Here is a 23,837-nt window from a genome sequence, read left to right on the forward strand (position 1 = left end):
GCACTGTACAATTTACTGTACAAAGAGCAAGATGAAGCACTGGTGGAACATGGTATTTCCAATAAAATACTTCCACTAACTTTGGTTTACTCCAAGAGAGGACATGGCCTGTGCAACCCAAGTCACCCAATGCCAAATTACTTTTCTAATCTACCTTTCCCCTAACACTGTAAACCTCCTCCTGAAAAGATGCCAGAGACCACCTGCATTCTTCAAAGAGAAAGGGACTGGGATATATGTTGGTTGGTTTTTTTTTCACCAGATCGAGTGACAAACATAAGAAATACAAAAGAATTTTTTTTAAAAAGGCCTTTATTGATGTAATGCTTAATATTTCCATAAATCATCATTTATTTAAATCAAACAACTGTAAATTTGACTTATGAAAAAATATATATGTCTCACTATTTCCCAGTATTTGTAAGAAAATAAACTTAACGATTTTCTAACTTGGTTTTCATTTTCTCAGAGGATTGCAAGGAGTATAGAGTACATTAACTGGGAAAAGGGTGAACAACTAATTCTTTATCAGTTTAACTAAATCATTAAACTTACATTTTTTTTAACCTAGCTACCAACTAAAGGAAATATAAAAAGTAGAAATATAAAGATCACCAACAAAACTCTAAAACACAAAATCAAGACCGTACAGTAACTAAGAAGGCACTTCTGGTTTCTGATTCAAGTAACCATTTCCAGTTTTGGCAACTAGAAGTTAAATCTAAACACACATTTGTTACTGGAACATATAATTCTACCTTTTCAACATTAAATTTTAATGTTTTAAAGCCTTGTCATTAACTTTTGAATCAAGAAGCAGATATTTTCATTTCTGCAAGCAGAAGAAATGCAATACCACCATTTCAGGTTGTTCTCTCAGTCAATTGTCATTTGCAAGGCAAAATATGTTTACAAAGGCACTTTAGTATGGTTCCATCCAAGCAAAATTTGCCAATCTTTTACAGAGATTTTAATTTTGATTGTTCTATTTGTTACATTTCTATACTGTTCAGGTAATAATCTAAAAAGATTGATTTTTTACACATTCATTTTATGCTAGAATGATGACTAAGTAAACTGACTTCCAGATTGAGCACAGAGCAACCATTAGCCTTCATGAATAATCATCAATTAAAAGAAAATGAATATATTAGACTAAGAAACACCCTTTTAAATAGCTACAAACTGTTTTATTACTGGACATACCCATAATATGATGGTCTTTGGAAGTTTCCAAGGAGCTTACAGTTCCATGAGCTAGCAGTAAACAAGAAGGAGTCTCAAGATTTTTTTGTTTTTATTCTTAATTTACAATCTGCTTTCTGGGAAAAAGCTTTATGGGTCATAACATTTTCAGTAGCCATAAATCATGACAGCCACACTAAGAGAAATCAAGACACAATGATTAGTGACAGCTGTCAGGCTGGCCCACAGCTTCTTTAAAATATTGCGTATTCTCCATCCATCAGATACCCCATCTTACTAAAAAATCTCGTGTTACCACATGTCTGTTATTAAAAATGTGTTACTCCTGTCCACAACCAATCTCCACCCAAAACCACAGCCTGACCTTTCATCAGGGGCTGCACTGAAGTGCCCTGTCAGAAGTAGAGCTCCTTGGTGAGCATGGAGACCACGCAGGGGATCTGCTTCTTCTCGCTGAAGCGCGGATCGTCCGACTGCGACTCGAAGTTGGTGGCCACCACGTAGTTGACCCGAGTGAGGATCTGCATGATCTCAAGCTGCTTCCCGTGCTCGTTCAGCACAGAGCACAAAGACTGCACAAACCAGGAGCCTCTTCCAGGATTCCTCCAGGAGTAATAACCTGACAGGAAAAGACAGGGAAGAAAATACAGGGAGTGATTTTTGCTCTTTTGTGTGAAAGATTCTGGGCAAAGACTGACAATGCACACACTGAAAGCTGAACTCTTAACACATCCTACTTCATTAAAGTTGAGAATAAAGTTGTGTTACACATCCTACTTCATTAAAGTTGAGAATAATGTATGTTAACTCTCCAAACCTCACACTGCTTAAGTACCATTCTACATTTTGGCATTAGGGAATCTGCAAGAAGTAAAATTACACAGGTTTCCTTTCTGAGGATAAGTATTGTGCTGTAAGTATTCCCCTTCCTGCCTTCATCACATATTCAGCATTCCAGGACACGGAAGGGCAGGATTCCCAGGACACAGGGAATCCTTTGGCCTTTGCCATCTGTAATCTCTCTTTTCCTCTGCAGCCAGTGTAGAAGGGGTGGATACCCAATGTACACCGAGCCTTTGTGTTTTATCCATCAGTGCACAATGTATCATGAGGGGGTCCATCTCCAATCCAGTCAGTATGGATGGTGAATTTCAGGCTTACACCCCTATCTTGACCTTCTTTTCCTTACCTGGCACTGTGGAATAAGCAAACAGAAAATCTGCTTCTACTGGGATTTTGTATCTCGGGTTGGCATCTGTCTCCAGGGTGTCATTGGCAGGTCCAGAGTCAGTTTGTATTCCTTCATCAAATTCAGAGCCTCTGCAGGCCTGAAAGCAGAGAATATAAATAGAATGTTTCCAGTAAGCAGAAACAAGGTGTTATAACAATTAGTATTCATCAAAGTTTTTTATTGGATTCAGTTCTAAGCAGAGATGCAATTCTGGGGCATATCTTATTGTTCAGTGATAAAGTTACTAGCTTACCCTTTGAAAAATATACATCCTGTAAGTAGAGGGAGGCAAAGGGGTTGAGGCTGGGCATCTCAGCTGTTTGTCAACAAGTGCTATGTCAGCACTGGTTTATTCTAACCATGATTAATTTTACCAGTCTAGAGTCATTCTCAGCACCCAATTATTCCATAATGCTCTGTGCAGTGTGACTTCTGGACAATTTCTAGACAGTGGACTCCACAGGTGGAGACTCTACAGTGTGGACAATGTGAGCTAGTGTTTGACCACCCATTACAAGTATATTGTGTTTTTAATACTTTTCCATTTATCTCTTTGATTCTTAATTTTCTCTTAATCATGGGTTTAGCTAAAGGGCACACTGGTCCTGGTGGGTAATTTTCAGCTCTTATCAGTAGCTTTGACTGACAGCTCTTGCAAAAGAACAAGTCTGACTGGCTTATATAAGAGGGCAGATTACCTTTATTAAAATAATTTTCAAGCCTATAAAGCAACCATTTCAAAAATGTAATTAGAAGAAACATCACTTAAGTAGTATGAAGAGTCTAAAACAGTTTTCACTTTGAGGATGAGGATTAATTGATGGGATAGCCTAGGGAAAACCACATCTGCTGCAACTCTTCTATGTAAATAATACTATGTATTATGTAAAAAAGAGAATTCAGACCCATGATATGTCAGTTAATGCTGTTTGAAACAGTTGTCTTTAAAATTTTAACTAATACAATTAATACATTAACTAATAATTGTATTAACTAGTACAATTAATTACATGTTAATTTAAAAATCCAATATAAATTTTTAGGCTACTGATGAAAAGTGTTGCTTTAAGAAGTAATTTGTAGAGGAAGCCTTAATTCAAAGAGACCTGGAAAATATTATTCCTATTGAAAATTATGTACTGTCCTTAGCTCTGTCTGCAAAAAACTGAGTATCTTTCTGCTTTGATGTCCATATTTTACCAAGAAAAACCATGTAGAAAATTACAATGATAATTTTCTTTACACCTGTGAATCTCGTATATAAATTATCTTTTAAAAACAAACAATAATTTTGCCCATAGACAACTTCTGTCAATACATTTTTTCACAAACCTCCAGCAACATTCAGTAAGTCAAGCTACAGGGTTTTTCTAGGGCAGACAACCAACAGAGCATGTTTTCCCTGCTGCAGCAGTAGGACACTGTATTTACCTCAGGGCTATTACCTGAATGAAAAACAGTTTGGGTTTGCCTATAAGGCTTTTGCACTTGTCTCCTCTGAACAGGGCAGTCAGACTCTTGATAGCCATGGGTCCATCTGTGCCATAGATGAGCCCTTCTTCCCCATGGCTCAGGAGGATACAGGCAAAGCAGGCAGCATCACTGTGGTTCTCCTCAGCAGCTGCAAGGCAAACACTTCTGAGTCAAAAGGAAGCCACGTTTTAAATAGAAATTATATTTAGCAAGCACATTTTTCTGAGGCTTAATATACACTGGGCTCCTACTGTCAGGCATGAGAAGGAGTGGATCATCTTTTACAATGTGGTGAGTACCTTGAGCACATGGATGCATCCTTCACTTGAGTCTGAGTTTAGCCCACTGGAATCAACAGGCTGAACTCCTTATCTAATATGAAGGCTCTTCAGCTAATACACAGGACAAGTGCTTCACAAGAACACCGTGCATTTCTGAATTGATGCTGGGGGATGAGGTGGGGAATTAAGCCCAGTCCATTCAGAAAAATTTTACATGTGGGGCCTCAGCAATCTGCTCTGCTTTAACCTGCTGTGACTAGGGACTAGATTCAGTGATTTCCAAAGGTCTGTTCCTCTCTAAATCATTCTATGATACTGAATTTCTACCTTTTTTCAGTAATTTTTCCATTTCATCACGGCTTCGGTCATGGTGTATATCAACCTCAAAGCCCAGGTTTTTAAAGCTCTTAGCAAGGTCTCCAGCATCTTTGTCAGTGCCATTGCGTGTGCCCATTCCTGCCAGAAAGCAAAGAACATGGTTGACTGCACATTACACAACTCCAAGTGATTCACGTGTTCAACGGCAAATGTTTAAGTTTATCACTGATAAAATTAAACGATGTCTTGGTGACATGTTTTTAAAACAATCCTCTAGCAGCATTGAGAACAAATTGTGAGATTTTAAAAATAAGGCAATGCTCAGTGTTAACACATATCTCATCCTGAAAAATGCTGGCGGGGCCCCAGCACCTTGCAACACAGGAGCTCTAAGGATGATCCCTCTCTTTTTGGTTATGCAGTACAACACAAAGCACCCCATGGAAAACCTGCTGAAAAGTGTCCCTATTACACCCAGTAAAGGAACTGACACAGAATCTTTGGGGAAAACAACTTACTGTGTTTGCCAAGTGTACAGGAAAAATCCTACAGACCTGATTATAACACAAGTATTTATTTGTCTACCTTGAAACCACATGTGGTCTGGAAAGTTGAATGCAGGAGTGTGAACAGAGCACACCTACAGCTATTAGCTTTTGTAGCTCATAGCTGCAGCTCAGGGACAGATAATTTATAACATGGGTTGCAGATGCCAAAGTTCAAATTTTAACAACATAGTTTTACACTCTGGAACAAAGGTTTAGTTTGAAGTTGGTACAGCAAGGAGACGTGGTGTTTGAGACATATACTGAAAAGATGTTGAAAAGAGCCACTCTAACATAGGTGTTAGAGAACAGGAAAAGTTTTAGGAACAACTATTTATCAAAAAAGTTAAAAACCCTCATTAAAATTGCATGTCCTAGAAATAGAATACTTATTGATTAAAGTATAAGCATGAAAATAAAAAAGTATAAAAATTCTATGGTCTGTAATGAGTATCATCAAAGAAAGAACATTACCTGTTTTGTCTTCAAAATTTTTGTTGTTTATAATAATACATTTGCCAACTTTCTTGTAATCCATTTTATACTGGAATGTGGGTGTAACAATTCGGTATTGATTACTGAGAGAGGGCTTTGGCTGCTCTTCTTCTCCATTCTTCTTTTTTCTAGGTGAACCAAATGAAATTATTGTTAGTGACCAGTCACATGCATGGCCTATTTACCGTAATTCAAACCACTCATGCAGCCCTGCCCAATGTTTCTCCTTCTCCAATATTTGTTTTCTTCATTTACATTTTGGATTGAGGGATAAAGATCTCGTGATTTCCATGAAGTGATTATTGTGTGGATGGATTCTGACGAGGTGAAGTAACTCTGGAGTGAACTGCAGCCAAGAGCAGGACACAGATCCTGACCCAGAGATAAAACAAATGGCCTGCATGAAGTGAGGCTGGCAGCAACCTTTTGGAAACTATTTCTGGACATATTTGACTTTTACTGTAAGTAATTAATGTAAGGACAGAGCATTTCCCTCAGTAGCCATTCCAGGAACATGAAGATTTGCAGTTTACCCAACTGAATCACCATCATCCCTAAATTTTGTGCAGATTAAGACTAAGAAGCAGGTAGTTTCTACTGAAAAAGGTTACAGATGTGAAAAAGTCATGTGTTAATTTGGTCTGCCAAACAGCAGTCTGAATCTATGCAAGGACCCAAGCACATTTCAACATAATCATTGATACCTGAACTTTGTCAAATAAAACCTAAGAACAAACAAATCAAACTATTATAATAATGATGTTACTGGGTTATTTTAATAAATATTCTCGGGTACTGATCATTTTGCTGTGTATTGGAGCCTTACACTGGATTAGAAAGAGACGCCAAGGGATAACACAGACATTACTCACAGATTTAATGTAAATAAAGTATGAATACCAAATCAATTACAGCCAGCATGCACACCTGATGTACAAGCATGAGGAACTCAGCAGTACCTGCTTTTACAAGCACTGCTTTTTTGGTCCAAGCAGGGGGCTTCAGGTGTGGTTAAGATTTCCTCAAGCAAAACTGAACCAGTAGGAGCCTATAAGGAGTCTGATTCAATCCCAGAATTATAAGCAAGCTTTGGAGCCCACTTAAATGCTCAGGAAAGTGCAGAAGAAGTTATTGCTACCTCTCTTATTTGTTCCAGCATCCAGCTTCCAATAGTATCTAGTGCTGATGTCTGAGAGGAAAACATAAACTACTTTCACAGCACAGAGAACTGTATAATACAGCTTAGTTATAACATTAAATTTTTCCTATAACCTCAATTAATTTAAGTACTTTCACTATTCTCATCCTGACATCTTCCTAAAGGAATATGAATTTATTTGCTTCAATAATAACCTGTAGACATGAGATTGCTTTGAATTGATTAAATGTTGTTTAGGTAATATATTTTCTTACCTGCCTGATTTAACAATGGTGGTCTCTTTGCTTTAAGTGCCCTCTTTTTTATTACTAAAGGACAAGACCAATTGGAATCTATAATAAACCTTCTTTAAATGATTCATCATGTATAAATGCTACTGCAATTCAATTTCAAAACAGCTTCTTCTTATCTTTGAGTGCCGTCACATTCTATTATAAAGGGCCAAATTAAATAGCTACACCTGGCAGGCTTCCATTATACTCTTTTCACATGTGACCATCTTAATATCATGTCCTCTTTTAGACTTCCCTTAGAGACTGAAAAACAAGATACTGAACCGTATCTACTTGAGGATTATGTCTGGAAATACAGGGTTTTTTTCTGACAAATTGCAAGTGTGGGTATTATCCCTGCATATGCTTCTTGAGGGCTCTGGAAGCAATCATTAAATATGCTTTGCCTCAAGAAAAAGTCTTAACCAATTCTTAACTAATTCTTTTAAAGAATCAGTCAGAACTCTATGATGCTGGTATTACATTTGACTTTGAAAGAGATTTTGGATTTTTATTTTAACCTAAAATTTCCCCGGTCTTTGATCACCAGACAGTTCTTTGTGAAAGAGAGAAAAAGAAATTTCAGAACAACAAATAACCACTCAGGTCCATGAAGAGGCATTTCCTCAGCCCACAGGTTCCAGTTTTTACAGATTTATCTGGCTTTAGTGATTTCCTGAAAAAGTCATTCAACAGTGGCTGTTATAGACAACAGGAGATTTTCAAGGGGATTGTGCACACATTTCTATTTATGTCCAACCCATGAACAGCTGTCAACACTCAAGGATGGACCCATTTGAGCAATATCATGTTTCCACTGTCTGCTCTTCTAAAATGCTGGAAGTGACCTAATCCAGCCCAGAAATCAGGCAGCCACATTACCCCACAAAAAGCCCCACTGAAAACAGCAGCAAGGGTTAAGCAATGCAGCCACCCAACTTTTCTGAAACCACCTCACTCCCAAGTTCAATAGTTTGCACTCATTCATGCAGAAACACTCGTGAGTTTAAGGGATGTAATTCCTGCTGCTGGAATTCTCAGGAGCAGCCAGAAGCTGTGTGCCAGTCAATGGCAAACACCACGGACAAGCCTTGGCAGCTCATTTCTCCCTTTCCTTCCCAGGACACTGTGGTTTTACTCCAATGATTCCTCCCAGGTTAATGAGATACCCAAAAACCCACAGCATGGTCACGCCCATCACTTCCTTACCAGCAGACAACAAAAAGTTCCAGAAACCTTCTGGCATCAGTCCCAAGTGAATAAACAAGGGAGCAAAGGCTGTGGATTACACTAAGGCTGGACCTGCAGTCCAACACAGCACAATATGGGAACTGCCTGACTGGACTACACTGACAGCACAATGTGCAACTTTTCAGACTTAACAAGCTAAATCAGACCTTGTAATGATAACTAATAAAGTTATAAATAAGTAATAATCAGGCCTTAAGGGAAATCTCCTGTCAGTGACAGGCAGACTTATGATTGAAAGCTTAAATCTTTTTTTCTGAACTTTGAACTGGACACCAGTTAGTATAAATGTTTACTGCTGCTCTTACTAAGCTTTCTAATTACTGTATTTTCCAAAAGGGTTTCCACAGATTAGTTACATGCTGTTATAAAATGTTTTAAACTTTGTGCCCTGTGTTTGATTTCTTTCTGCTTCTCTGACATCTAGTGTCTTTAATTTCCCTCTTTTGGGATTCAAACTTGCCTGGACTAAACAAAAAGTTGAATTTCATGACTGTTTACTCATTCTTCAGGTCTTAATTACAGCTGTGCCATTATTCCTCACACCATAAGTGGTCATTGATCCTTCCCTTATACAGAAATACTCTCCCCATTATTGCTGCCATGTATTTCGTGTTTTCTCCCTTTGGTTAAAAGTTCAGAAAAACTGAAACTCCAGTCTGCCACTCTCATATAGCTGCACATTTTCACCCTTACCTTGTGTCTCTAAAACCAGGCCTCAGCCTTGCCAACTGCATATTTGGGAATGTGATTTCAGCAAGTCTAGACTCAGTCAGTATCAACCTTGAGGAAATCATTATTATCAACTTCTCATTTTTCAAACATAAAATTAAAGTTATGTATTTTATTTATCATTTTATTACTGAACTTTTAAATAGTAGTAAAGTGTTTTATCAGCATGAGTGGCTAAAATTCTGCCAAAGTCAATGGATGTACGTCCCTTGCACAAGTAGTGGACATGATCGTATAAAGGACTGGTACTAATCACAACAAACCTTCTTTTCTCTTATACTTGGAATAAATTATTGTTTCAATATGGTTCAAGATTTAAGGATAAAAATATCACCAACAACATTTAACTATACCTGAAGATTATTTAGAAAAAATAAAGCAGTGTCTCTTAGCAGCTGTGATTTTCCTCTCCTTTGACTTCCTTTCTACAGGCACCTTCCTCAGTCCCTGCTGCTGCCATATATTAGTGTGACATACCAACATATTAAGAATCCATGTGCAGGACAAAGGCTTCCTTGAGCATTATCTTTATTCATCTAACATTCATCTACTCCTCTGTTTGGCTATTTAAGTGGTTGTTCTTTTCCAGGGAGAGTTGTTCAAAATAAACTCTAAAAATGGTATTACAGAGAGATATCTAGGTTTTAAAAAAAAGCTATAGTGCCCTTCTCCCCCAGGAAAATTAGGGCCTTTTCTTCGTGTGCTGAAAAAGGTAGGCAGATAAAAAAATTTCTACAATTCTATACTATTTAATTTAAGGGAGCTGACATTCAGAGTTGGGTGGAAAAGGCCACACTGATTCCATTCACTTCTATTTGAAGTAAACCCACAAAAGGAGAGAACTGTGTCTTACTCTGCTCTATGCAGTTCAGTAAACTTTGCCTTTCCTTGATAAGGAATATCTCAAAACATTGACAGTTTTACTCTGGCTTCCTTCTTGTATACAATGTGCAATATAATTTTTGAATAACCGATAAAATGTTTCCAATAAAAGAAAATTTGCCCTTGAAAACATGGTGTCTTTGCAAAACACCTTCAGGACTCCTTCTGGAGTTCAAATGCTTTTTTGGCATTGGGGAATAGTTTTATTCTAGTTTCTGTCAGATTCTCAGCCTTTCTGTTGAGTCTGGGCAGGTTCAGAGCAGTGGGCAGTTCAAACATCCTCAGGTAATCCACTGACACCCACCAGAGCTTTCATGCCCTTAAGTGTTGTGGGATGCAAGGTGTCTTAAGTTGCAATGCTCTTTTATCCACTACAAGCAACTGAGATGTTTCCCTTAGGACTTCTGACATTTTGGGACTCTCTATAGGCTTCATTTGAATAAGTTTCCCATTAAGTTACATTACTGTGGAGTGCATGAGACAATGCATTAGTTCTGAGGCCTCTAAAGAAACTTACATAGCCTATATTGCTGATTTATTATTATGCAGTTTGTGTAGCTGTGTTGCCCTTTCTGCCTAAAAACTCCCACTCTCCTTCCATTGTTGAATGCACAATAAAAATTATGTTTGTGACTACTGCTCATCACAAATGCTGTTTGCTCTCCTGGGGAAAAATCCTGGACTGGACTTATTTATTTAAAAAGATTGTGAAAGGATAGACAGAAAACAATGAAAATGCAAATACAATTGTATTTTAATTCACAAGGCATCATAAGCTATGTGCAGTAAAACTGAGTGTGCTGGAGATCAATTTAGATTTATTCATTAAAAAAAAAAAAAACTGAACAGGAAACAGAATTTATAAATAAGCCAAAACAAGGTTCAATATTTTGTTCTATGTTTTTATCTTAGTCTCAATTAGTGGTCTGATGTGGGCCCCATAATTCATACTTTTGATGCTTTCTGATGATCATGCATTAGGATCTCCTACTTCTACATAAACTTCTCTTAAAACTACCAGCTTTAACACTTTTATTCAGCTTTAATACCTTTATCCAGTCTAATTTCACTGTATTTAATACACCTCTAATTACTGTACACTCTCCCTACTTTGAATTTTTTTTTATTGAACCCTGTGGGCGATATCAAGCAAAAGAGACTTGTTAAACCTGACTAGAGCTTTTTAGATCTAAAGTTCTCTAAGCCACGCTCCTTGTTCTTTGTCAGATCTGTTTTGGTTGTGTCACACAGATTTAGAACTGCATACAAATAACAGATTATCCTGTTGCCTTTTTCCATTAATATTGCATTAGGTTGGCAGAACAGCAAGATTTCTGGACAAGAGCAATGTGTCACTACTTGAACTGTCTTTCATAAAAATGAATATTCCTTTACTGTTAAAAATCAGAAAGCATAGATTACATGGGATAAAGACTAAACCACAAAGTCTAGACCAAATACTAAAACTGTATTACTGTGCATTTGAAAGTGCAAACTCAGGCTTGCAAATTATGTGCCATGAGAGGAACTGAAAGAAAAAGCTTAATAGCTGAAACAGGAGTCTCCTGAGGAGAAAGGGGCAATACTAAGTGTATAGGAGGAAGTTCAAGTAAGCATTGCATACTTTCAATTTCCCTATTAGCAAACGTTAGCAAAGGACTGCTGACTTTGATAGATGAGCACCAACAAAATCACCAGTCTTTAGAGGTTATTTTAAAATATATTCCAGATAGATGTCAAAAGAAAACTGAAAAAAATTCTAATAATAAAGTCAGGATATTTTCCACACAATAGAAAGTCTTCATTTAGCAGAGAGAAGAAAAGTGATCCTACAAAACTGCACATAGAAGTTCCCCAAAAAGGCATTTAAACATTATTTCACCTACATTGCTTACCATGGCACGCAGATGTCTTACACAAAAGGCATGAAAACTGACAGCTGCAATTTAGAATAGCAAACATAAACACAATACCACACACAAAAACCCCAGTGTTCCTAGATTTCTGTTCCCTGTCAGGATCTTGTTTCATCTGCTAAAGAAATTCAAAATTTCAGTAAAACATGCTAAGCTGATAATACTGGAGTCTGAAGTTCATATTTATTGATGATATATGAAGTCTGTGCTGCCCTGCCTATTTATATATTGCTTTGCTGAAATGTCTAAATTTTGAAAGTCCTTTTTGGGACTGGGTGCAATAAAGGGGAATGGCCAGTGTGGCTGCTGGAACACCACAGTCCCCAGCAAACCCACTCCACTCTCCTCCTGGGAGCAACAGGACTGCTCAGGCAATAAAATAATGGCTGTAAATGCTCTCAAGAACAGCGCCACAGGAATTAATCAGCCTTCAGTATCTTTTTGAACTGCCCATTAGTTCATGACTTCTTAAGGGCATCTTTGGAATCAGACTGTCAGCTGACTTAAACAAAGCCAGCAGAAGCAAAGTCTTTTCTTTGAATTAACCTGATAGTCAGGAACCTACTAGGACAGTACCCCTTGTTCATCTGGAAACTTGAGTCACAGGCCCTTCAAATAATGGTAAACACAGTAATTTTGAACAGAAAATACTGCTGTAGCAATATCAAAAGAAAGGAGTTAGGTAAACAATGTGATTATTTCCTTGAACTTATCAAGATAATACTAGAGCTGGGAAGGACCTAAGCTATCATTAAAAAAATTCTTTCCAAGACTAGACTGAGTCCATTCATCCAAAAAAAATAATGTCATACTAAAAAAGTACTTTTGTTCTTGATATGACACATGAAACAGTACTGTAACAGATTTCACAGAAAATTTGCAAAATAAACCTCTTCAATTTACTTAAAGAAATCCTGGCATTTCCCTAAATTTCTTAATACCACATCTGAGAGTACAACACAGAATAAAATATATTTATTAAGACCATATGCTAGCTATGCTTTGCCCATTTAACTTGATGATAGGTATTAAACAAACCAAAATGAGTTGTGCTTCTGCTGTTGAATAACTCTGGGAAAGTAACTCTGTATTTCTTGGTCTCAGTTCTCCATCACAAAATGAAGTCCAAACAAAGGTATTTCATAAAGCAATTGCAGATCATGTGGCTGTGTTCCAGGGGGAGGGGAGTACAAAACCAGATGCTCCATGTTCCAACCAGCTGAGCCAACCTCAGGGCAATCCTGTGCCCTGTGCTCTGGGGTGCCCCTGCTCGAGCAGGGAGCTGGGACCAGATGAGCCACTGTGGTCCCTCCCAACCTGACCCACTCTGGGATACTGTACAGGAATAATTTTAAACTAGAATATTTCTAAAATTCACATTTTGTCCATCTGTGCAATGTTTATGTCTGGAGTGTGTGGGTTAGCTTACTGACAGGTGCCTCCTGGAAAGAAAAGGCACTGAACAAACCATCCTTACTGTAAAGTCATTGTTTGCATTCTTATTGTAAACATCCACTATGGAGGTTTACAGTGGATCTCAGTCCAGAAGCAATTTCCTAACTTTGGTTATTACACATTAGCTTCCCTCAAGGGAGAACAATGCTAGTGCCTGTATGACTATTTAACATCAATTGAAACACTGAATACATTTTTAATACCTCATTATAAGACATTTTTCAGACTCTAAGCTACTCTTGTAGCTTTTTTGTCCCATTTTAGTTTCAGATCCATCTCCCATTAGGAGACAGAATCTTCTCTAAAAACCTGGAAAACTGAGAAACTCAGTCCAAAACAACTCACAAGAAAATGCAAGAGTTGAGCTGTTTGAAAGAAGAAGCCTCAGACTACAACTTCTGGCATACTTTGTAAATGTCTTTTGAAGTTCTAATAGTTAATCTAAATATGCCTTCCTCTCTTTTTAAGTATGTGTTTGTGATGGCCTTAACTAATTCAAATCAAAACCACAACTACAATTTAATTTATTATATACAAATGAAGCAGACCAAGTGCATTGGGACTAAGCCAGATGCACTTTGGACAAGAAGTTGCAACAGACAGATCTAATATTGTCCACATTTCACAAGAGTTAAAAAACGTAAAAAGAAAAGAAACAGGTAGCAGTGCTCTAGTTTTGTGCATTTAATATTTTAGGGTTCACTTACAACCCACATGACAATTTTGTGGTGTGATGCCTGCAAAACAGAGTTCTTAACTCTCAATCATCACTTTGTAATTGAGATTCAGCTTCCCAATTAGCTGTATGATATCTGCCATGCAGGCCTCACAAAATTGTATGCAGCATAATAGCCAAAAAACCATTCAAAAGGTAAATTTTTACAAATAAAGAATTTTGCTTGCTGAAAGGCTTTCTGCTCATTTCTAGAAAACCTGCACATCCATACCTTCCATGGGTGTTCTGGAAACTGAAATCTTGCATGATCATACTCTAGGCAGTACAATGTGCATAGGCAACTGGAAATTATATGCCAAAAAAAAAAAAAAGAAGCTTATTTTACCTTCCACAGGTACTAAGAGAAATTAACAGGTACATATGGATTGCTTGGAAAATGACTCAAAATAAAGCAAACCCTCCAAACACTGATGCTCAGAGAACACTCTGGCAAGGATTAGCAATTGCAAAATGCCAGTTGAGCTAGGATGAGCTAAACTGAACTGTTTTAGGCTGTAAACTCATGATTTTTCCAAACAGGTGCTAGAGAAGGAAGGAGGCGAATAACATTCCACAGTACCTTGGCTCATCATCAAATGGTACTCCACACTGCATCTGAAAACAGCTTCAGCCTGTGCTCAGGAGCAAGTCTGGTGTTCTGTGGCACTGCTAGGAGCCCACCATGCTGGGGTTGCATTGCAGAGAGGGCAGGATGCTCTGTGAGCCCGGGCCCCAGCGTTCGCCTGTGTCAGCGCTGGGTCACGCTGGACTGTTCTGCTCTGTGGGGCCATTCAAAGCCCCCGAGCCAGCACCCTGCCAGCTGAGGTCATGCAGCCCCAGCCACCTTTGCTGACAAGCAGAAAACACCCTCCCATCACTCATTCTATCTCTGCTCCTGTGTAAGAGTACAGGAAAATAGATTTTGAGATGGAGGTGGGACAGCAGACTTCTCCTCTTCCTTCTGTCAAAACCTGATCCACTATTGCTACAATATTCACACAATGAATATTTCCAGCAAAATAATGCAAATTAACATGCATAGTTTACAAAACCTCTCTATACTTTAACTAATACAACTACTTCCTACATATTTGTGGGGATCCAGAACATCCCTCTGGCTGTCCAGGATGGCCAAGACCCCTGCCAGGGGGCTCAGAGACCCTGGCATGGAGCCCAAAACACCTGTGGGCTTGATTATAACCCGTGGAGCAAATTACCAACCTTAGATGAAGATCAGCAAGCCACAACAGTCTAGGTAGAATAATAATGAATTTATCATGGGGTGAAAAAGTAGAATTTGGGGTTTCTGGTATGGGGGTCCAGAAGGCAAGATGGAGGGAACTGGGCATGTCCTGCCTTTCTCCTTCTTCTTCTCCTTGGCTTCCATCTTCTTCTGTGATGTTGGCACTTTTAGACTGGTTTAGAGTAGAAGCTCCCTGTCTAACATAGGTGATAGGATTGGAAAGTAATTGTAAACACTGTATATGTAGTTTTTAGTATAAAGACATAACACCACCCTAGGGGCAGGCAGAGTGCCTGGAACTGTCCTGCTGGACAGACCTCAGCAGGGCAGGAGAAGGAATTTTATAGATAAGATACAAGAAACAACCTTGAGACTGAGAACTGAAGAGCCCTGACTCCTTCTTCAAGTGCTTGGGCTGGGAAAAGAGACTTTTAACAATCTCAGGGTGACCCGAAAGACCCCAAGACATATTTACCCTCAAACAGTTTTGGTTTATTATAAATTTGGCTTAAATTTGTTTGGATTGCTCTGAAAGCTTTAATGTCACCCTACAAAATAGCTGTCCTCCAAATTCTGGATGATACAGCCCAGAGTTTGTTGTAATGAAGGAAATAAATTACTACACTAATTACAAAACTTAATTAGGATACTTGACTGTGATTACTTCAGATACAGTTCCTGGATAACACAGTGTTTGCTGTACTTCACATTAAAAAGGCTCCAAGGAGACTGGAAACAAATATTGACTGTGAATCAATGAGTTCTTGTAATATAGACTAAATACTATTTCAAGATACTTGGGCTTTTCCTATGAGGTAAATGCAGTAAGCACCCAAGGGAAAGTACAAGCACTGGCCACAGTTTCCACCCATTGTTAAATATTCCTGTAGTGTTCTCCAGAAGTTCAGTTCCAGATCTAGCAAAAATTGCTTTAACAAAACAACTACAATACCTCCAAAACACAGACACACACACATACACACGAAAGAACACCACCAAATTCCCCAAACAAACAAACAAAACAAAACCAAAACAAACCAGAACAACCTCTGACTTAAAAAAAGAGTAATACAAATGAAAAATCCCTGTTTGCTTTGTTACAATTTCTTAATTGTCTTTGTAGGAAGTTTTCCAGACTATAAATTACTTCTGAAATTTTATGTTGGATGCTTTCGGGTGAACATAACCAATTGATATTTACCTTGTGCTAAGCAGAACAAGCAAACTCCAAACAAAATTAAAATTATATTGTGACAGATTTTGGAGCTGTGACAGTGACTTCCTTAGAGACATTAAGGAAACATGAGGCTGAAACAGGAGGTCAGCTCAGACATCTGAGCTGCAGCCCAGAACATAACTTCAGATAATGATTCATCAGCTGTTAGTTGCTTTAAAGTAGCTTGCTATTTTTAGTCTATCTAAGGATAAAAGAGATACTTTTCTTAGCAATATTTATTTTGAAAGGTCTATTATATTCTGACACTGAAAAATGTGGAACAGAATGGACAACTGTGGAGAACATAAGTATCTGCATCAGTGTGAAGCTGTTCTCCATATAAGTTCTACCTGAAAGCAGCTTATTTTACAAATCAATATAAAAATAAGCTGTTGGTAATGCCCATACAGGCACTTATGGGATGGACTTGATGATCCTTGGGTCCCTTCCAATTTAGAATGAATGTGATACTCTAAAAAAATTATAGAAAATAGATCCCCAAAAGACAGAGGAACAACAGAAAAGCTTAGCTGAAAGAAAGACAACCTTCTACAGCTGTTACAACTCCAGACCTGAGGTTCAGCTGAGGATGAATCTCAAAAATGAATATTTATCCTTTGAAGGACAAGGTTATTTATGTTGAAAAATATGGCTGTACTGAGACAAGGGTCATGAAGTTAAAATAGCCTTTGGCAACATCTTTGCTTCCCCACTTTGATGTCCTACAACCCAAATAAACACTGTAGACATGAAAATAAAAGGTATATATCCATGAATCTTTTTTATCTAAATACTAATTTACAAACCTGGTAGGTATCTTAACAATATAACTATCACAACCACTGAACTACAGAAGGTGGCATTTCCAGGAAACTTCCAAATTACTCAAAAGTCTCAAACTTTAAAGTGGTGTGACTAGACAGAAATAAATATCTTATAGATATTTTGGATTTATTGTTAAACAGCCAAAATATTCTTGGTGACGACATGCTCCAAAAAACCTCTGAAATTTCTTAATGCGGTTTTCTTACAATCCATATAATGTGTCTGCATTGAGGGCACTATAGAATCACACACTTCCTTTTGTAACTAAGTATTTGTAAAGATTTTTGAATAGATATTTAAATTGTGGTTTCTGTTTCCAGATGAGAAGGGGAATATTGACTATAAAACAAGACATGAGGGCTGGAGTAGATAAAAGTAACCAGATGACAAATGATTCTATACTATTAAATTAGGATAAAACTGGTGCCTAGATACTACTAGTAACAAAACTCTTCTGCACTGTTCCTTCACTGAAGCCCACGAGCAGTCAGGATTTTTGACAATGCAAATGAAAATCTACCAAGCCTTGGGAATTTCTGGATGCAGCTTTTTTAAAAAAAAAAAACAAAACCAACTTTAATTAGGATTAAGAGAAATCTTAGCTCTACTTAACACAGTGCAATTTTATTCCATTTCATGTTACATTAACTTTCCTGGATGCTAAAATGCATTTGCTGCTATCAATCTCCCTAATGGAGGTCTCCAATAAAACACAAAAGATACCAAATTAAGTTATTAACTCTTCCTGTGGAGAAGCACGACTTTATTTATAGCCTTTAAAGTGTCAAAGGAGTACACATAGCATAGCAAAAAACCCCATACTTGGATGGGAAAAATTCTATTAGTTAGCTAAAAAATAAAATACACATTTGACATCCTTAGCTGAATCTTTCTTTAAACGTGTTTTAAACTTTTTTTGGTGCACAGCCTTGCCAGAATGTGCAAGGCTGTGCACCAAAAATGTGCCTGTGCACCATTTGCTTTCTGGAAAATAACTTTTTGCTCAACTGCAGCACAGTCCGTTTTTCGCGCTTTTTTGCAGTATACAAAATTAATCCCCTCCTGCCATCTAGTGGCTAAATAAAAACCCGGCTGGCACATTTAATCCAAAATTTCTTCCAACTCTCTTCCCCACCGGACAGTTAGCTAAGTATTAGCACTTTTCCAAAGAGAAGGAAATATGTAGAAGATAATTTCCCTAAATTGTTGGGATGTCAGAAGAATCTGACCATCCTGGCTTGTTCTGAGCCTCGTGGCCTCCTTGGTACAGCAGCCTCACAGATTTCTCAGAGAGAAACATGCTGCAGTGAGTAAGATTTTAATTTACTTCTAGCTACTGCTGTGACAGGGCAGATCTCCAGTCACAGCCAGAGAGTGGGAAATTGGAGCTGTGAAGCTCCTGGAAACAGCTGGTCTTTCTGCACAGCTTTCAATTTGGCTTCTCACTGCTATGTTCTCTCCAATTAAAATTAAAGTGCTCATGTAACATCACAAGTTCCTTGTTTTCCTATTGAACTTATGTTAAGCAATAGTACATGAAATGCAGTGAAGAACTTCATTGAGGGTACTGCACAACTGGTAAAAGATTGGGTGGATAAAACAAATAAAAAGGGACGGTAAACTGTAGTCACACAAAGCATTCTGGACACCTTATTTAAGATATATTTCTTCATGCTGTCAAAATGAAGCTTTGGCAATCAGGACAGAGAGCCCCACTGGTCCAAGTACAAATGCATTTAGCCTGGTACCTGGTACTGACTAGGAACGAGTCTGAAGAAAGCAAACAAAAGAAACTGAATACAGAATATTCTCACAGAGACATGACTTGGGAGCATCTTCACCAAAGATGTTAACGTCTGGAATTTTCTTCCACACATACATCTAATCTCTTCTGAATGTACCTAAAATCTTGACCTCTGCATATCCCCTGGCTACAGTGACATTCTGCACTATGTTAAAATTACATCTTAACACTTGTTTCAAACCTACTGCATGAACTTTTCATTGCATGTCCCCTAGATTCCCTGGGAGGCACAAAGAGTGATCATTCTCTCTTTACATTCTCCTTTATCATCCTTAATCATAGTTTAGATCAGATCCCATTTTCCTTTATCCTCTCACTTTCCTCCCCTATTTTCCTTCAGACCAAAGGCTTTTAGTTTCTGTAGGACAAAGACAATTAACTTAATTGTCAAGCACCTCATTCCTCTTTAAGAAATTACTACTTTCTTCAAGAAACTCTGTTAGATTTCTCAAAAGAATTTTTCCCTACAAAATCTAAGTTGAATTCTCTCAATTACCTCACATTTAATCTGAGCAATTTTTTACTTCTAAAGAAAAATGTTGCATACTGCATCTTCAAGGAGTTCCCAAAAGATGAATGACTCAAACTGATGAATAGCCAAATTATTTGAAAAATTTCTTATGGAAAAAAGTCATAGAAATGCTGATTATTGCCTTTTCTTTGGCAATTATTAACTTTGAGTTGCATAATTTAGTAATAGTATTAGCATATCACCTCTTATAAAGAAGACCAAATCAAATATCAAAACACACATTTTATAAAGTTGAAAAGAAACCTTTGAAAAAATATTTGACAAGATTTAGAAACAAATGTTACATTTGTCTATTTGTTAAAATTAATAATACACATACACATCATGAAACATATTTGAGGAATGATAAAATGAGAAAGTACAGTGATTTGCTTAACAGCACATCTTCACTTCTCTCACAAATTGTTACCCCTATTAAACTCATAGAATAAACAGCAAAAATAAAAGTATATTAGCCATGTACTCTCTGAATTACACTGCCCACTTTAATGTAAATTTCCAATATTAAAAAAATCAAAACCTCTCTGCAAAAGCATTAGACTTTGCATCAAATATCTCTTGCAAAATCTGACTAAATCCAATGTGAAATAGCCATTTGCTGACATTCAACAGCATTTATAAACTTTGCATGTTCATTTTTCATTTTTTGCATTTCCAATCATATTTATCCAGTGTTTTCAGGAGTGCAGATGAGCAGTAAACAGTTCTTGCTTCCCACTGGTTTAATGAAGCAAGCTTATTCTTCAGTGAGACTACTATGCTTTAAAATGAAAGGCTTTTAATGTGTTCTGTAAGGGGTTACATCTCTAGACTTGGTGAGGCTTCTTTGTGCTACAACCTAGATGGCACATCCAGGCTTTAAAGTAACTTAGACAGCCAGCAGGGGATTCCAGTGATGCTGGAGATTAGCTGAGCTGAGTGCAGTAAAATAGATAATTAATGGCATATTCAATTCCCAGCTCCACCAAAGGTCAATGTTTAAGATGTGGGACTGTAATTGATGCTAAATGAACTTGGTGGTCTCTTAGCTGCCAAATAAAACTTATGGGAGATATTATAGGTTTCCCTATAGAGGATATTACAAAGAAATGCTTTAAGGTACAGACAAGATACATTAAATTCATACAACATAAACCATCTTTCCATCCAGACCATCAATAACATCGTGGACACGGCAAACTGAACACCAAATCAAGCCTTTTTATGTTTCTTTGATTTAAGGAGTACCATGGCAGCTGATATAACAACAAAAACAGGAGTATAAGTAGGAACTTACTGTCCAAAAAGTGAGAACCTGCTTTTTCTGTCTGGCCTTGCATCAACTACATCACAGCCATTTTCATCCTCTCCCTCTCCAGCAGGGAGACCACCACGCTGATCCTCTGACATCTACAAATGAAAGTACAAGAATGTGAATTAAGTGTCCCTCAGTGAGCACTGACATTTTAGAAATACTTCTGTGAACCAGATTGTTTATGGTCTGGTTTACAGAAGATACATGTGAGGGTTTTAGTCAGTTTTATTGTACAAGACTTCCTGAAGAAAGAGTGGCTATGGATTTCTGTCCTGAGTTGCTGTGGCATTGCAGATGTTCAGCCATCTCTATTTTCTTGTGCCAGTTACCAAAAGGAACTTGACTAACATCACTCTCAAAAATGCAGATTACACCAAAATCAAAAATAATTCTATGGTGAAAGATCACAAAGTATAGAATACAATCATAAAATAGAATCAGAATATTCTGAGTTGTAAAGGACACCCTGGGATCATCAAATTCCAAGACCTGGTAATCCCAAGTACCCTGCCATGTGCCCAAGTGAGCTGTCCCCATCACACAAGTAATTCCCAGGTAGTTTCCCATGGTCTGGAAAGAAGCATGTTGGGATGAAAGCAAGGGCTCCAGTGTTTTCATTTGCATATACATAGTCAGATGTGTGTAAGTGAAAGAGCCCTGTGTGTTTCCTGTGGGTGGTTTTAATTTCATCATTAAGCAATGGGGAAACCACAGCAGAACAACAGCGCGGGGCACACGCAGGACCTCCAATCAGGGTGGGATGCACTGAAACATCTGGTCTCTGCTTCCAGACTTTCATCAAGAAATCAGCACTAATTCCTGCCCCTTTCCCATAGTTAGGCAGATTAAATTCTCTTTTATCACCCATTTACTGGGAAGAGCACAGGTTTACATCGAAAACCACCCCGGTACCAGCAGCAGCTCAGAGCCCACCAGTGGCTCCATGGCACCACCCGGCCTGGGAGTGGGGCACTGGCAGAGCTTTGGGAGCTCCCCGAGAGTAAGAGCAGCTCCCCAGGCCGGGTCCAGCCTCGGCCTTGGCAAACACAAACACACACACACCCACATACACACACATGCACACATGCACACACACACACGCACACACACCCACACACACACACACCCACACACACACATCCCCCCACACAGAGACATCCACACACACACACACACACACGCACACACACATCCCCCCACACAGAGACATCCGCACACACACACACCCACACACACACATCCCCCCACACCCACACACACCCACACACATCCCCCCACACACACACACACACCCACACCCACACCCACACACACACACACACCCACGCACACACGCACACACACACCCACCCACACCCACACAGAGCAAGCGGAGCGCGCAGGCCGCGGTGCCGGGAGCGGCCGCCCGGGCAGCGGAGCGCAGCGAGGAACGGGCACCGAGGGGAGGAGAGTAGGGCAGCGGGCCGGGCAGCGGGCCCGGGGGCGGCAGAGGCGGGGGAAGGGCTGCGAAGGGCCCGGGGCTTGCCTTGGTGCTGGGTCCGGCCGAGTGGGAGCGAAAGCGAAACTTAAAGCAACACTTAAAGCGAAAGAGGCAGGCGGTGCTCCCGGGGCGGGCCGGGGCGGGGCGGGCTCGCCTGGCGTGTCCCCATCCCCATCCCTGACCCTTGTCCCTATCCCTGACCCTTGTCCCCGTTCCCATTCCTGACCCTTTTTCCGTCCCCATCCCTGTCCCCATCCCTGACCCCTGCTCCCGTCCCCATCCCTGACCCCATCCCTGTCCCTGTCCCCATCCGTCCTCCCCAGGGCAGAGGGTCTCTGGCGCAGCCCCTGGGCCCTCCCCGCTCCCCAGGTAATGACAGCCACATCACAGCAAAACTGAAATTATCACTTTTTAATAGCTGTGCTCCGGCACACCCCCGCCAAAGAAGAGTCGAAAGTTTCATGGTGACACGAGGTTGTCTAGATCTAAGGAAATTTTCCCCCTTATATAAACTTCAGTGGCATTTCCTTATCCTCCCAATTATTGTGCGTGTTGCATCTCTGCTAATTACGGTATCCCACTGTGCAGCCCTAGCATCAGGCCCAGCGGTCCAGTACATGGACTGAAGATTGGCACAGTCTTGCTAATTACTCCTGGATGCAGGCTCCAATCCTGCAAAATCATACACCTACACAGCAGTGCGTGGTGTTTAACATTCACTACCTGAAGAGATTTACATCAAAGAGACATTTTTCAGTGTAACTGCCTCCTAATTGGCACAAAACACAGGCATGGTAACAAACAGGCTTTGGCTCCCCGACAGGTCAATGCTTCCATGTGATGGAGGAGCTCTTGCCGTGTGCCTGCACGCTGCTGCTGGGACTGCTCCCTGCTCCCTGCTCCCTGCTCCCTGGGATTGTGCCTGTGGCTCCTGGGATGGATGTGTAGCCAAAGTTTTCTCCTGAAAATCATACTAACAGAATCCCATGGTTCCTCTCATGCCATCTGTTAGCTGCTTCTTTTCGAGAGAACAGAGTCACTTCCAAATACATAATGGATCACCATGGACAGCAGGGACACTGGAAATGTATAGATCATTATGAATAGATCAAATGTATAGATTGGAGAGGAGAGGAGAGGAGAGGAGAGGAGAGGAGAGGAGAGGAGAGGAGAGGAGAGGAGAGGAGAGGGACTCTGTAATCACCAGCGGTGACTGCCAGTGGCACCTGAAATTCAGAACATCCAAATATGCTTTTCTGATGATATGTATGGGTGTTACCCAGGAAATACAGAAACTGTTTGCTTCTATATCTTCATGAGAATGTTTACCCATTGCCATCTGGTCACCACATCCAAAGTAGCAGACCTAGAAATGGCTTTTTTCTAAACATCATTGTATTGCTATTAAAAAAGTGGTCTGATAATGCTTGCCAATTTTCAAGAGTTTACTGTTAGAATTAGTTGTGGGGAATTTCTCAAACTCAAACTGTTTTCTTTCTATTTTCTTTTTATTTT

The 23,837-nt window shown here is 39.2% G+C and overlaps 1 protein-coding gene across 1 annotated transcript; it reads right to left on the reverse strand.

The window, feature by feature from the left end:
- Positions 1–300: 300 nt before the first annotated feature.
- On the reverse strand, positions 301–22,455 carry CASP7 (caspase 7). Its single transcript, XM_054637246.2, has 7 exons — positions 22,368–22,455; positions 20,825–20,937; positions 5,529–5,677; positions 4,519–4,647; positions 3,883–4,058; positions 2,396–2,534; positions 301–1,825 (listed from the first exon to the last, which is right to left on the reverse strand). Exons 2-7 carry the CDS (start codon positions 20,935–20,937, stop codon positions 1,602–1,604), a joined length of 930 nt encoding a protein of 309 aa, XP_054493221.2. The 5' UTR covers positions 22,368–22,455; the 3' UTR covers positions 301–1,601.
- Positions 22,456–23,837: the final 1,382 nt, after the last annotated feature.

The sequence above is a fragment of the Agelaius phoeniceus genome, chromosome 9 (assembly GCF_051311805.1).
Source record: "Agelaius phoeniceus isolate bAgePho1 chromosome 9, bAgePho1.hap1, whole genome shotgun sequence".
Taxonomy (NCBI): Eukaryota; Metazoa; Chordata; class Aves; order Passeriformes; family Icteridae; genus Agelaius; species Agelaius phoeniceus.

Coding starts and splice junctions, on each gene's coding strand:
- CASP7 (XM_054637246.2), bottom strand. CDS start 20,937: ATGTCAGAGGATCAGCGTGGTGGTCTCCCTGCTGGAGAGGGAGAGGAT. Junction 2,535..3,882: donor CCAAACTGTTTTTCATTCAG/GTAATAGCCCTG, acceptor CTCTGCTTTCAG/GCCTGCAGAGGCTCTGAATT. Junction 1,826..2,395: donor TGCTTATTCCACAGTGCCAG/GTAAGGAAAAGA, acceptor TTTTCCTGTCAG/GTTATTACTCCTGGAGGAAT.